The sequence below is a fragment of the Pygocentrus nattereri genome, chromosome 9 (genome assembly GCF_015220715.1).
Source record: "Pygocentrus nattereri isolate fPygNat1 chromosome 9, fPygNat1.pri, whole genome shotgun sequence".
Classification (NCBI taxonomy): Eukaryota; Metazoa; Chordata; class Actinopteri; order Characiformes; family Serrasalmidae; genus Pygocentrus; species Pygocentrus nattereri.
In genome coordinates this window covers 8,684,598-8,699,403 of record NC_051219.1, presented here as the reverse complement: position 1 = coordinate 8,699,403, position 14,806 = coordinate 8,684,598, and the positions used below count along the sequence as shown (strand labels likewise).

The 14,806-nt window shown below is 43.9% G+C and overlaps 1 protein-coding gene across 1 annotated transcript in view; it reads left to right on the top strand.

The window, feature by feature from the left end:
- The window catches only part of znhit6 (zinc finger HIT-type containing 6), a 41,587-nt gene extending 30,282 nt beyond the window's left edge, over nucleotides 1–11,305 (top strand). The window contains exon 10 of the mRNA XM_017721112.2: nucleotides 9,549–11,305. Coding sequence (XP_017576601.1) covers nucleotides 9,549–10,255 — 707 coding nt within the window. The 3' untranslated portion in view covers nucleotides 10,256–11,305. The remainder of the gene's footprint in view (nucleotides 1–9,548) is intronic.
- Nucleotides 11,306–14,806: the final 3,501 nt, after the last annotated feature.

The following is a 14,806-nucleotide window of genomic DNA, read 5'->3' as shown; positions in this document are numbered from 1 at the left end:
TCATAAAAATCTGTGAAAATTAGACATAACAATAAGAAGGAAATATAAAATGTTTTCAGAATCTTTATTTCGACGTGTGTTACACATACAAGGAATTTGTCTTGGTGAGACACACGTATGACATACTGAACAGACCAGACAAGCACAGACTGCTAACAAGTATTTAACTAGGAGACAAATAAAATATAAGAAGAGTAAAAGGACTAAAGAATAAGGAAACATCATAAAGCCCACTGTAAAAGGAGATAAAGAGATGTATGAATATCTGTGCATATGCAGGGTCAGAGGAGACATGATAACTATTATCATTGCTGTTGGCCGTTTCTGTTGAGTGTACAGGGCCTTTTTGGGCCATTTCTGTTGAATGTAAAGGGCCTTTTTGGGCCGTCTCTCTTGAGTGTAAAGGGCCTTTTTGGGCCGTCTCTCTTGAGTGTAAAGGGCCTTTTTGGGCCATCTCTCTTGAGTGTAAAGGGCGTTTTTGGGCCATCTCTCTTGAGTGTAAAGGGCGTTTTTGGGCCATCTCTCTTGAGTGTAAAGGGCCTTTTTGGGCCGTCTCTCTTGAGTGTAAAGGGCCTTTTTGGGCCGTCTCTCTTGAGTGTAAAGGGCGTTTTTGGGCCATCTCTCTTGAGTGTACAGGGCCTTTTTGGGCCATTTCTGTTGAATGTAAAGGGCCTTTTTGGGCCGTCTCTCTTGAGTGTAAAGGGCCTTTTTGGGCCGTCTCTCTTGAGTGTAAAGGGCCTTTTTGGGCCGTCTCTCTTGAGTGTAAAGGGCCTTTTTGGGCCGTCTCTCTTGAGTGTAAAGGGCGTTTTTGGGCCGTTTCTCTTGAGTGTAAAGGGCGTTTTTGGGCCGTTTCTCTTGAGTGTAAAGGGCGTTTTTGGGCCGTTTCTCTTGAGTGTAAAGGGCGTTTTTGGGCCGTTTCTCTTGAGTGTAAAGTGCGTTTTTGGGCCGTTTCTCTTGAGTGTAAAGGGCGTTTTTGGGCCGTTTCTCTTGAGTGTAAAGGGCGTTTTTGGGCCGTTTCTCTTGAGTGTAAAGTGCGTTTTTGGGCCGTTTCTCTTGAGTGTAAAGGGCGTTTTTGGGCCGTTTCTCTCGAGTGTAAAGGGCGTTTTTGGGCCGTCTCTCTTGAGTGTATAGGGCGTTTTTGGGCCGTTTCTCTTGAGTGTAAAGGGCGTTTTTGGGCCGTCTCTCTTGAGTGTAAAGGGCCTTTTTGGGCCATCTCTCTTGAGTGTAAAGGGCCTTTTTGGGCCATCTCTCTTGAGTGTAAAGGGCCTTTTTGGGCCGTCTCTCTTGAGTGTAAAGGGCGTTTTTGGGCCGTTTCTCTTGAGTGTAAAGTGCGTTTTTGGGCCGTTTCTCTTGAGTGTAAAGGGCCTTTTTGGGCCGTCTCTCTTGAGTGTAAAGGGCGTTTTTGGGCCGTTTCTCTTGAGTGTAAAGTGCGTTTTTGGGCCGTTTCTCTTGAGTGTAAAGGGCGTTTTTGGGCCGTTTCTCTTGAGTGTAAAGGGCGTTTTTGGGCCGTTTCTCTTGAGTGTAAAGGGCGTTTTTGGGCACTCTCGAGTGTAAAGGGCGTTTTTGGGCCGTCTCTCTTGAGTGTATAGGGCGTTTTTGGGCCGTTTCTCTTGAGTGTAAAGGGCGTTATTGGGCCGTCTCTCTTGAGTGTAAAGGGCCTTTTTGGGCCGTCTCTCTTGAGTGTAAAGGGCCTTTTTGGGCCATCTCTCTTGAGTGTAAAGGGCCTTTTTGGGCCGTCTCTCTTGAGTGTAAAGGGCGTTTTTGGGCCGTTTCTCTTGAGTGTAAAGGGCGTTTTTGGGCCGTCTCTCTTGAGTGTAAAGGGCCTTTTTGGGCCGTCTCTCTTGAGTGTAAAGGGCGTTTTTGGGCCATTTCTGTTGAATGTAAAGGGCCTTTTTGGGCCATCTCTCTTGAGTGTAAAGGGCGTTTTTGGGCCATTTCTGTTGAATGTAAAGGGCCTTTTTGGGCCGTTTCTCTTGAGTGTAAAGTGCGTTTTTGGGCCGTTTCTCTTGAGTGTAAAGGGCGTTTTTGGGCCGTTTCTCTTGAGTGTAAAGGGCGTTTTTGGGCCGTTTCTCTTGAGTGTAAAGGGCCTTTTTGGGCCGTTTCTCTTGAGTGTAAAGGGCCTTTTTGGGCCGTTTCTCTTGAGTGTAAAGGGCATTTTTGGGCACTCTCGAGTGTAAAGGGCGTTTTTGGGCCGTCTCTCTTGAGTGTAAAGGGCGTTTTTGGGCCGTTTCTCTTGAGTGTAAAGGGCGTTTTTGGGCCATTTGTGTGAGTGTAAAGCGTGTTTGGGCTGTTTATTCCAGCTGCCCTTCAACAGAATGTTACAGAGGAGTTATTATAATACAGTAAAGAAGTTTACTGTGGCAAGAAAATAATGTGTTGCAGAAACAGTCGACTTATGCAAGTATTCCTGGTTTTCTGGTATTAAACAACCTTGCGTTTGCCCAATTTGTGAAAGATTTATATTCAACGAGAAATGTTACTGATATAGCGCCCACACAACTGACCAATATTGAAGTTACTTGGTTTCTAGTGATAAATAGAGGGGCTTTGACATGGATATGGTTGAGAACTTCTTTACTGGAGAAATAAATGGTGCTTTGAAATGTCATGAATGCAGCCAGCAGATGGTGTATTTCTACACTTTTCCTCCCCATAAGCTTCTATTGCTTGTTGGCTACATCAGCTTCGTAGCTCCAGTGTGAAAATAAACAAGCAAAATTCAGATACAAAACATGTTTCAGTTGATGGACTACGCTTTGTGTTGGCTGATGTTGTGCTTCGTCAGAAGAATCAGGGTCCGGTCCAGAAAGACCTGGTTAGGGTCCATCTGCTCTAAAGGTCCACTGCTGTAATAACAGCCTGAGTCACTTAGTGTTTCAGTCTCCACGTTACCCAACAAAACATCAGCCACACACACCCATACATACACACACACACCTCTCAGGAGACTTGTCCTGGCACTGATCACAGCCAGAAAGTGTCATCACACAAATGCATATTTCCTTAGAGTGTTTTTCCTCAGAATCCAGCCTTTATTTTCTTTACTCTCAGTTTAATTTCATTGTTCCTGGAAACGGGCTTTGAATAATTGTGTTTATGATTGTGTTGGTTAGTGAAGGCCCTTATTTAGCTGCTCATATCTCATATCAGTCATACTGCGCTAGTGAAGAGTCTGCAGCTGGAGATACACCACACACTGCTCCGAGCTTAGTCATGATTGACAGAGGAATAGGAAGTGGTGAAGAAGCTGAGCTGTCTCTTCTCGTCCTCTCAGTCTAAACAAACTCGTCTTCACTTCCGTCCAGCATCATGACAATAAGATGATGCTTCTAAGTGATGAAAAATGAAATGTAAACATTTTTCTTTCTCTTGATGTCATTGTATACCAAACACAACTTGGAAAATGCTAAATATTCTGACACAATCACGATGTTTTTGACATAAGATCAAAACACATGATTCTGTCATCATTCACACTGCACCAAAAAAAAGAAGTGAAAAGAGATCCTTTGCTAGAGAAGGAACGATCGATCGGGATCGATTTTCAGCCTAAATATGTGATCAGCGATCTGCTGATTTTCCTTCAATTTGAGCGAGAGTGAGAGCCTATTCCTGACGCTAAATGTCTGAGCCAAATTTTGTTACATGCACTGAAAGACACCCCCCCCCCATTTTCTCCCAGATTAGTCATATCCAATTCCACTGAACAAGTTAGGACCCCCCCAGTCACACAATACCACCCGCACTAGGAGGGCAAAGGCTAGCACACCTTCCTCCGAGGCCTGTGCAGCACCAGTTAAGGTCCTATATTATGCTCTCTTGGACTCCCAGCCACAGACGGCTGTAGCATCACCAGGGACCAAACTCACGATCTCCTGACGATGGAGCCAACACTTAGACAGTTGCGCCACTCGGGAGCCTTAACATTATCTGACTCACGCAACCTTTGAAAATCTAGCTTGACTCATGAAGGAAGCAAAGTAACTGCTATTTTAACCCTGAACACCGTTAACCGGACAGGACACTTTAGACCACATCGTCCAGCTGAGTGCAGTGAGTTTCAGAAGGTAGCAAACATAGCGAAGACGGATACATGCACAGACAATAAGCTCATCTAACATGAACACTGTAATCAAAGAGGAGCAGGAAAACAACAGTCGAGCCTAATTTCACATGTGTAACTACCAGAGGCAGCCTTTCCCTGGAGCGCACAGGGGCTGAGTAACTAGCTGGGCCTTCAGTCGTCATACATGCTCAGCGGTGAGTCTGCTGCCTGAAAACAATGAGCCTCATTCATCAATATCTTCTCATGTTTTTTCTTAGGTGTATTCTTGAGAAACATCCGAAGAAAAAGTCCATGTCAGATTCATGACGTGTTCTTAAACCACAGAACTGTTCTCTCCTTTGTGCTCAAATCCCAGATAGGAAAACGCTGGTGAATGTGAGAATCTTGGTGTAAACTGCCTAAGTGGGTTTTAAGAAGAAATTTCTTCTTAAGAGCAGTTGGGAAATGAGGCCCATTTATATCTTGTTGCCAGAATTTTTTCTCTGAAAGTATTTTAGCTTGGGTTAAGATTGATGTGCTTAAACTTTAACTTGGTCCTATTTGCGTTGGAAAATGGTTTCATGACAAGTGTTTGGCTGTAAAGCTGTAAGACTGCCTATTTCACGCCTGTTTGGTGCAGTGTTAGGCTTGTTAAACCAGGTTCAAACCATGTTTGGTGTTTTTGTCAGGGCAGTTAAGTGTTCTCTCATCCCGTCCCCACCCGACCGCATTTGGGGCAGTTATTGGTCTAATTTGGTCCTTTTGGCCCTCAGAAAATGGGCAAGCAGTGGCAATGAGTGGGCTGTTTTCCATTTTGGAAGTGCGAAAGTAGAGAGAGCTTCATCACTTCATCCAGAAGATATAGCTCAGATGTCCGTAGCCCAGCTTGAGCTCCGTTTGAGCTACTTTTGAGGAATAATATAATGTTGCATTTTTGCTGTCTGAGAACTCGTGTTCAGTTATTCACATACCAAATGTCTTGCAAATTATTACATTTTGATGATAATAACCACTGGAACTTGGATGTTATGACTGAGGTGCATATTCGAGAAGAATGTGTGTTGCCAGTCAATGGGTGTCTGTTTCTCCTCTGAGCTGGAGAACATACAGATTGTAACAAAGCGTTATCACCTTAGCTTGGCCCAAATTGCCGTCCTCCCAGTTATAAATGTGGTCAGGGTTACATAGCAGTGATACGACAGAAGTACAGAACATTCTAAGATTATCGAAAGGCAACACAGGGCGGTACCAGACTGAATCATTTCATCAAACGAACCACTTTCTAAGATGCTGATAATGGAAAATTTGGTGATCTTAGATTGTGGTTTCTGACATTTTATGACATCGACTGCATATTTTTGGCCAACTATTGATTTAAAGTCTCTGCGTCAGCTTAACGTCATGGTGTGGTGAGTGTATGATATGAACGGGACCTTAATGAAGACCAAGGAAGAAGCAGAACTTGGTGGAAGTGGAGCTGAATGTGTTTAGATTGAGAAGAGAAGAGACCACTTAGCTTCATCACAACCTGTCGCTTCTTTCCCTCTTTTCTCTCTGTGATGAATTCAAATATACACCAAAAGTACATCAGCACTCACAACCCAACTAGCAGCCTTCCAAGTTTGTCTGTAATATTTTTATAGGTAACCACGTGCAATATGAGGTCAATCAGTGCATATAAGCTTACGCTACTCGTTAGTTAACTCACCAACTATAAACCTAGACAGCAAGCTAAACACCATTCCAGTAAGTACGCAAGATTTGAGGTGCTTTTCTCAAAGGCAGATAGGCAGTGGTCAGTCAGCTAAATCATTATGGCCAGTGAACTGGGTTGGAACACCTCAGAAAGCAGTTAGCAGTGGTGAGTACATGCCAGCACTTCAGAGGAGGGACCAACCACTAGCTGTCCATTTTAGCAGCCAAAGCTCATCTAATATACAAGAGCAACAAAGATGACCCTCATCTGGTCTGAAACTATAGAAGGGTTACTCTGGTACAAGTCACAGAACTTTTTAAATGATTTTTTCTGGAGGTCACAACACAGTGCATTGTACTCTGCCTTATATAGAGCCCCGTAGTCCAATGAGTCCAGTTTTCTTTTAAGTCACGTGGATGGCTGGGTACATGTGCACCATTTACCTGTGGAAGTGATGGCACCAGGATGCACTCTAGAAGGTAGTCAAGCCGGTGGAGGGAATGTGAGGCTCTGGGTGATGTTCTGGTCCAGCATTCATGTGGACACCGCTTTGACATGTGCCACCTACCTTAACATTGTTGTGTACCAGGTACACCCCTTCATGGCTTTTGACGTCAGGGGCCTCTTTCAGCAGGATAATGCACTCTGATTAGCTGCACTGTTCAGGAACGGTTTGAGGAGCATGAAGATTTCAAGGTGTTGCACTGACCTTAAATTTCCTGTGGGATGTGTTGAAACAAGAAGCCCTATCTGCAGCAACTCAATCTCGCAATTTACAGGACTGGTGCCAACATCTGGTGACATTCAGAGTCCATGCCAACAGATATTTGCATTTAAAACTTAGTTGCAGGAAGTTCACAAGAGCACTCCTGATGAGTCCACCTTTACTTGCGAAATTTCTCGCAAATCTTAAAACCAAACATGTCTTGGCTGATAAACTCTGGGGTAAGGAGAGAATGGTTCAATGTGAATTTGATATATTTTTTTTTACTAAACTATCACTTCAAAATCACAGTTGCTGATGCATAGGTTCTTCATCCCATTCGCTGCAAGAACGGCCAACCCTAAGTGTTACTACTGTTGAGGAATCACAGGACTGCACATGTGCACTTAGTTCTGGACGAGGAAATTAGTGTGTAAACAGGTCTCCGAGGAGTTTTGGCCCCTCGGGTTGTGTGTGGGGTTCAGCTGCTCTTTTTCTACCATTAATGAGGCTTCTTCTCACACTTAGCTCACCGTTCTTCTTACAGACCCACTCACAGTCTCTCTCTCACACGCACACACTATATGTTGTGTAAGAGGGAAACTTGTGCAAAATTGTCTGTGAAGAGTTTCAAGCAGATCAAGAGGTCCCCAGTTGAAATGTGGCTGCCCGGCTGCCTGAAAATCTTATTTGGAGGCTGTCGTTTGCTGGAGGTTAGGGAACCAGCTTTGTGACTGGAAGGTCACTGGTTCCGTCCCCTGAGCCGACAGTGCATGACTGAGGTGCCCTTGAGGAAGGCACCTAACCCCCAATTGCTCCCCGGAGGTGAAATTTCCCCGTTGTAGGACTAATAAGAGTCACTTAAATTTTAATCTTTCATTCCAAAATGTACAGTGTATCCATTTGTAACAGATATGGATATAAAAGGTTTAAATGTTTCATGCACATTACTGTCTCGTGACGCACACGGCCGGCGTGAAAGGCTTCCATTGATTAATATAGGAGCATAATATGAAACAGGCTTCATCTAAAGGCCTGCAACTCAAGTCAGGCCTATGGCACAATCCTATTCGCATGTATTATTAATAGCCCGCTTCACCCTGAGATACACTACAATGCCCAGCATGCACTGGACCATAGTGTACGTTCTGACCCCCTTCCCCCAACAACAATCCATGGGCCAGCGGTTACACCAAAAGAAAAGATGCCTGGTGTCTAATTAAAGAGAATAGGCAGTTAAACTTTTAATATGGCCCTTTCAGTGGTTGAGTTTAACACCCTTGATCTATAGAGAGATATAGAAGTCGTTTGGGACTGATGAAGCCAGCACGGCCAGCCAGAGCCAGTTTAAATTCTGAGAGCCATCGTGATTTTAGCGTGCAGTTTACATGTGGCCGTCTGTGCGCTTTAATGTGCAAAGTGCCTGAGACTTGCAACCCTTCTGCAGTCGCACATCTCAATGCAGCATCTGCCACCCCAGCCTCCATTAGGGACTGCTAACAAAATACTTTCACAGTCGCCTGGAAAACTTCAGGATTGTGTAATGTGGTAAAGATTAGTCGACTGGTGTAAATGAATAGTCGTGCATGTTGCATGCAACCTTGTTTTATGATGTGAAAACTGAAAAACAGCTATGAATAAGTTTCTTTGTGTAAAGCCAGCCTGAAAAACTGCTTTTCTTGCTTACTTGGTATTGTGCTCGAGCCAGTCATGCCGTAAAAGCTTGTGACAGAAGGAGAAGTGAGAGTACAAAACAGAAAATTGCGTGTGGAGCCGTTGCTGAACTCTTTATGTCCGCGCTGACCCAGCACCTACTCTAACCACATGGAAACTCTATGGGGGGCGGCGGGGGGGCGGCTTGTTAAGAGAATTGTTTTATTTTTAGGCCATTGTTTCCCTGCTCCGTCATTGGTTTCATTTGAACACTCATTCCTGCGTTCTGGGAAAGACTCGGCGCAACATGTCTGAAACTCTTTCTCTGAAAAGGTTTTTCTAAAAAATGTAAGTTGCGTGTTGAGATGTCCAGAAGGGCCACCCTTCTAATGTGAATCGAGCTGCTTTAAGGTGCGTCCACTGCTGACTCAGGCGTTTAAATGTGCTCACACAGCTTGAATAATGTCCACAGAAAATCATTGACAAGGATGGGTGACTCTGGGGCAGCAGCACAAGAGCCTAAGGTCACCAAGCCCAGTGCCACGAATGAGCTAGAGGGGGAGAGAACATTTCTAGAACAATCGAAAAATTGGGTAGAACATTCAAGAAACATTGTTAAGAGGAGGGTAACACTCTAGAACAGGATGAATGGGGAGAACATTGTAGAACAGCGTGGATCATGAAGAAAGTTCTAGAACCTAATAGTCTGTTAACAGTCCAACTAATAGCTCAATCAGAATAGAATACGTCGTTATATACACCTTAATCGGAATAGTCTAGTCCGATTGAGGCCATTCGGAATACAATTTCTATCCGATTGAGCGAGGTGGGTAATCCACGTCCAGCTTACGTGTCTCAGACCCTGGCCTCCTTCTCGGCCTCCTTTAATAAGGACATGTAAAGGACGTTTTTCTGAGTCTGACATCATTTTTAAAGCAATTAAAAACACAAGCACTGCTCACTGCTGCTCATCTCACTCTGACTGGACCTTCACTGTCATGGTAACATTTACTGTAAGTGCTGCTCCACACATGCGCCTCATTTTGCATCGGTTACTTGTAGTGAATAGAGAGAATATAAACACCTCATTCAGATTGGCAAAAATCTTTGCATGTAAACACAGCCGTTGTGATTGGGAGAGGAGATTCTACAGCAGCGTGAATGAGGAGAACATCAGTTTCGAATGGAACAATTTTTGAAAAGCCGTATCGGACTGGGTTCCTTCCAGGTCACAGCTCTGCAGAGATGTGTTTTCCTTTATCTACCACACTGAATTTAACTTGGTTCTCGCTAATTAGCTGAAGAGTTCGCTAAACTCTGTTAAGCTCTTGCCCAGAAGGAACCCAGTTTTAACTCCTGTCGTAGAACATTGTGAATATAGTTGAACGTTCTAGCACACTGCAAACGATTTTGTTTGTGAAGTGTCTAACTAAAATCTCTGTTTGTTTCAGAGAGGAAGAGTGTGGTGAAGTCCAGTGACCTGTCTGTATCAAGCTCCAGAGATGATCCAGAACCTACAGTGGTCCTGAAACAACCAGAGAAGAGGAGGAAATGCATGGTTGATGAGTCAGAGTTGGAAGAAGGAGAGATTAGGAGTGAAAAGGAGGAGGAAGGGGATGAAGATGAGCTTGTTCATAGTGTTGGTCATGCTAAAGAGCAAAAAAGCACAGACACAGATCGTAATCCTCCTCACAAAGATGAAAGTTCTGATGATGAAGATGATGATGATGGTGACAATGCTGAGGATGTAACCATGGAGACAAATCGTGATCTGCAATGTGATAATGGGGGTGATGACGATGGTGATGGTCAAGTTGATGGTGTTGATAATGCTGATGTTGCTATTGACCAAAAGGTAACCATGGAAACAAACAGCCCTCTTCCTCATGATCAGAGTGAACAGAGTGGTGATGAAGGTCGCCAGGGTGGTGTTGACAGTGCTCCTCCTCTCAGTGACCAAAAGGTAACCATGGTAACAGACAGTCCTCTTCCTCCTGGTCAGAGTGAACAGGGTTGTGGTGCTGACAGTGCTGCTGCTCTCAAAGACCAAAAGGTAACCATGGTAACAGACTGTCTTCCTTCTTCTGCTCATGATCAAAACACTGATCATGATGGTGGTGATGGTCATCAAAGTGGCGCTACTGATAACCAAAAGTGACCATAGAAACAGATGGTCTTTATTATCATTGTGAAGAGGAGGATGTCAAGTCATCCGTGTTGAAGGTGCAGCTGCTGTTAATGACCAAACCATGTAACCATGGAAACCGATTGCCTTCAGTTAGCTTCTCATGATAAGCCTGTTGATGACCATGATCAGGGTCATGTTGGTGGACACGGCAATGGACAAATACAGGCTGAAAGTGTGGATGCAATGGAAAGACCACTTGTTGACTGATAGGTTCTCTTAAATTAGTACAGTATTACTTTTGTTTTTGTAACTTTATTATGAAGAATGATGGAGCCATTCACAGTCACCTACTGACAACTATATCAACCGTTTTATTTCCTCTTTTCTGCGCAATATTTTATTTGGCAAGTCCAGTTTTATACTGTGAATGTTTTCTATAATTTTCTTATTTGTGATTCCACCCTTGCAGCCTCATTTAAGAGGTTCGTACGCAGTGATGAGGTATACATACGGAAATGAACAGGGAATCCCTCAAATTTCAACATACTTAAACGGCTAACATGTTTCTAGAGAAACTCACATTGGTGGTGGCAGGAACCAGACATCCACCTCTAAAAGCTCCCTCACCCAACGTTAGTCCTTGGAGTGAATATACTGCCTGTTGTCCAAGATGCTTTACAATAATTTTAAGGCCATTTATTGGCCTAGAATATGTCTTTTGAGTGGAGCTGTGCACGCAGGGCACGATAAGGCAAAATAGTTTCTCAGATTTATGACTCAAAGTGGTGGTTTTGGATAGTAAATAAAGTTTGTGTAGACATTAGGACCTCTGGTTCCTATCACCACCACTGAAATCAGTCAGTACCCTCCACATCCTCCTGTCAATGCACTCTGACTGTATACGGTATCCATCTCTATTAAATTCTGCAGATATTTTGTGAAATTCACATTTAACAGGTTCACTTTGGTTCATTCTTCTACAGAGTAATGAGCAGGACAGGCTGATGTGGGCGTGATTTGTGTTTTCCTTTCTATGACATCAGTTTTTAATAAAAAGGGGTGTGTCCCGGTCAAATTATTCATAAGTGTGTGTGTCTGTCTGTGATGACCTGATCAGGCGCTGTGTGTTGTGTAGTTCTTATTAAAAGGACCGTCCACTGTGTGGACCGCTGTTTGTCCATATTTGTGAATAGTGTCTGGTTATAATCCAAACATGTTCCTGATTAGCGCAGTCTGACTGTAGCGCGCTTAACTTTGCTCATGCTGTCTTTCAAAATGCTTCTCATTACTCATTACAGTTCAGAGCTGCTTCCTCCTGATAAAAGTACTTTTAAATTGGTGCGTCAGGCTCCAGTCCTTGCAGGCCAAAACACTGCAGACTTCAGCTTAGTGCCTCATTAAACACACCTGGTTCAGCTCATTAGCGAGGCCTTCATGAACTGAATCCAGAGCGCTAGATGAGGGTAAAGGCTAATATCTGAGGCACTTTGGCCTCAAGTTCACAGGTTTGATATGCCTGGATTAGATGTGGTGTCAAGTTGTTACGGCTCCTCCTTCACTCGTGTTCACGATCACGCAGGCCAGCACATCACACGCAAATGACGTGACGCCGGCTGGGTGTGATTACACGTTTTCACTTGTGAAGACGTTTTTTTATACACGCTTCACGTGTGGTCGTGTGAAAGTGTGATGATAAAGTGACAAAGTATATAGAAAAAAGTGATCAGGTGAAAAAAATCACATGAAATCGTGGTGATGTCACAGATTCTTTGCACGTGTGAAAATAGTGAACACCTGAAAAATGTGTGAGCCCATGTTAAAACAACTGATCACGTGAAACGCGTGTGAAGAGTGTGTGTCTGTAAGGCACATGTTGTCGCCCCTGCAGACGTTTGTGTGTGTGTGTGTGTGTGTGTGTGTGTGTGTGTGTGTGTTGTAATCCAGCAGTTCTTCGTCATTGTCTCTTTGATATGCTGATCTCTTTCCAGCCTCCTGCTGTGAAAGGAGCTGATGACCTCATACTTCACTGTGGTCTTCCTGTCTGTCTGTCTGTCTGTCTGTTCCTTCATCCAGTCAGCTCAATGGGCACTGAGTTCTAGAAGGAATGGGCCTGTTTCCTGTCCTAATATCGGTTTATTCCCCTGGTGACATCATGAAGAGCAGGAGTTCCTCACCTTTTAACAACGTGGATGGAACCGCAGCCACCGATGGTTCTCACAGACCAGTGTAAAACTGGTTTCTTCATGGGTTCTTTAGTAAAGAAATAGCTTCTATATACAACCATGAACTCTATGCGTCATGCGGAGTTCTTTGCGTCATGAATGGGTTCTTCAGATTGATGGAGAACGTGTTCTATATGCTTCTACATAGAACCTTTTTAAAAATGTAACAAAATAGGTTCTATTGTGAGCATGTCAAAGGCATAACCCTTTTCAAAAACAACACATTGTCTGTAGAACCCTTTCACAGTGCCAGTAACCCTTTAATCAATTCTTGAGTGTTCATGGTTCTACATAGAACCATTTTATTTACTACAAAACCCCCGAGGAACCATCTTTCCTAAGTGTGCAGGGCTGTTTACAGGTGATGATATTTTTCTGTTCTATGCATGTTTTTCTCTTTAATGGTGAAGTAGTTAGGCTGCTTCATAGCCTCCTTCACTAGTCGGTGAACCTCACACGGTGGTTTTGGTGTGTCAGCAGGCCCAGTGGTGGTAAATTCACAGGTTATGGAGCTGTAATCTAATTTCAGATGAATGCTTGTTGGTGGTCTGGTATTTGATGGGTTTTTGCTCTGGGTCTTCGTCATAGCTGGTTTCCTGATGCGTTTAATCTGCAATGAGAAACTTTCAATACTAGAAAGTCTTGAAGCAGATGTCGCTTCTCGGTCGCCAGCTCGAATTTTCCCATTCCGTTGTAAATGATGCAGCAGTTACAATCTGGCTCCTTAGGCACCATTTAAGGTGGAGCAGGACAAGAAGCTGGTGAATGAGAAGCGACTTCAACCTCGCAAAAAGTCGACCGTTGAGACATTTAACAAGAAAATTTACATTTATGGCATTTTGGCTGACGCTCTTATCCAGAGCAACTTACAATTTGATCATTTTTTACACAAGTAGGCGAAGGTGGTGTTAGGAGTCTTGCCCAAGGACTCTTATTGGTATAGTGTAGGGTGTTTTGCCCAGGTGGGGATTGAACCCCAGTCTACAGTGTAGAAGGCAGAGGTGTTGACCACTACACTAACCAACCACCGTTGTAGTAGAACAACCAGCTAAAGCTTAAAGCAGAGCAAACTAAGTCTGTTTTGGTTTATATTATATTTTAGCTTGTACGAGCACATCAGCACACGCTGAGACATACTTACAGCCAAGATGCTGAAATGAAAATGTGGCTCCCAAGGTGGTTTGATTTGTTTAGCTTAGCGTTTGGGTTGCCGACCCCTGTACTAGGCCATGCAGAAACACAATGTAGGCCTACACTTTTAAAATGACATTAAATTAAGCTGTAAATAAAGAATTTGCCACAAATAGCGGAGCGGTGAGGCTACTGGGTGGGACGATGGCATGGAGGGCAGCAAGAAGGCCAGGGTTCAATTCTCCAGCTGGGTGGCCTGGGTTCTCCCTGTGTCTGTGTGACTGTGTAAAGGTATATGTCTGTGTGTCTGCCTGTGCCTGTGGTGGACTGGAGACCTGTTCAAGGTGTTTTCTGCCTTCCGACCTGTGAGATCTGGGACAGGCTCCTGTACCCCCCAAACCCCCCGCCCAACCAAGAGCGATATGTGGCTTAGAGTGTGTGTGTGTGTGTCTGTAAACAGAGTGTAAAGGTAAACCTAAAAAGGCCCAAAATATTGACCTCTTTTAAGCTCGTTATTCAGTTATTATTCTTAAGACTTATTATTCAGTAACTCCTATGTGCCAGTTCTGTAATTATACTGAAAAATCGAAATGTGGACCTACATATGGACGCCTGGGGTTTAAGAGGTTATTAATAAGCTAGCTGGGAATCATTTAAACAGCAGCATAATGGCTCCGGAATTGGCACTCGCTATACTAATAGATAGTAATATGCAATTTATGATGGAGGCATTAAAGCAGTTAAAGAGAGCACGCCATGTCCGGGTCTCATGTTGGGTCTGATTGAGTTTTAATGGACACGCGATGATGCTGCCAAAGGCCTATTGGCAGTTCCCTATGAAGCATAGTAGCAGTGTTTTATGTAACATTAGGATTTTAGCAGCATTTAGCTTGGTGATTTCCTGCCACCCATCATGCTCATCCGTCTATACACAGCTCCAGTGTTCTGTTCGTGCCAGAGTTCTAGTTTTATTTAAGGAACCCCAGGTTTTTGGCTCTATAAGCCTGCTACCTATAGGAACCCAGCAGTGCCTTGGGAGCCGGACAGATAGATTATCGTGCCTGGCCTGCTAGATGCTAGTAAGCTGTATGGCAGGGCCCTATGGCCACACTGAAGGCCCTGTGGCTGTTTAATGCCCACCCAGTGTTATAAATAGTGGAAGCATTATAGTTAAACAGCTGAAAATTAATAGAGCACAACGTCCTGACTTGCTGTTATTGAGGAAAAT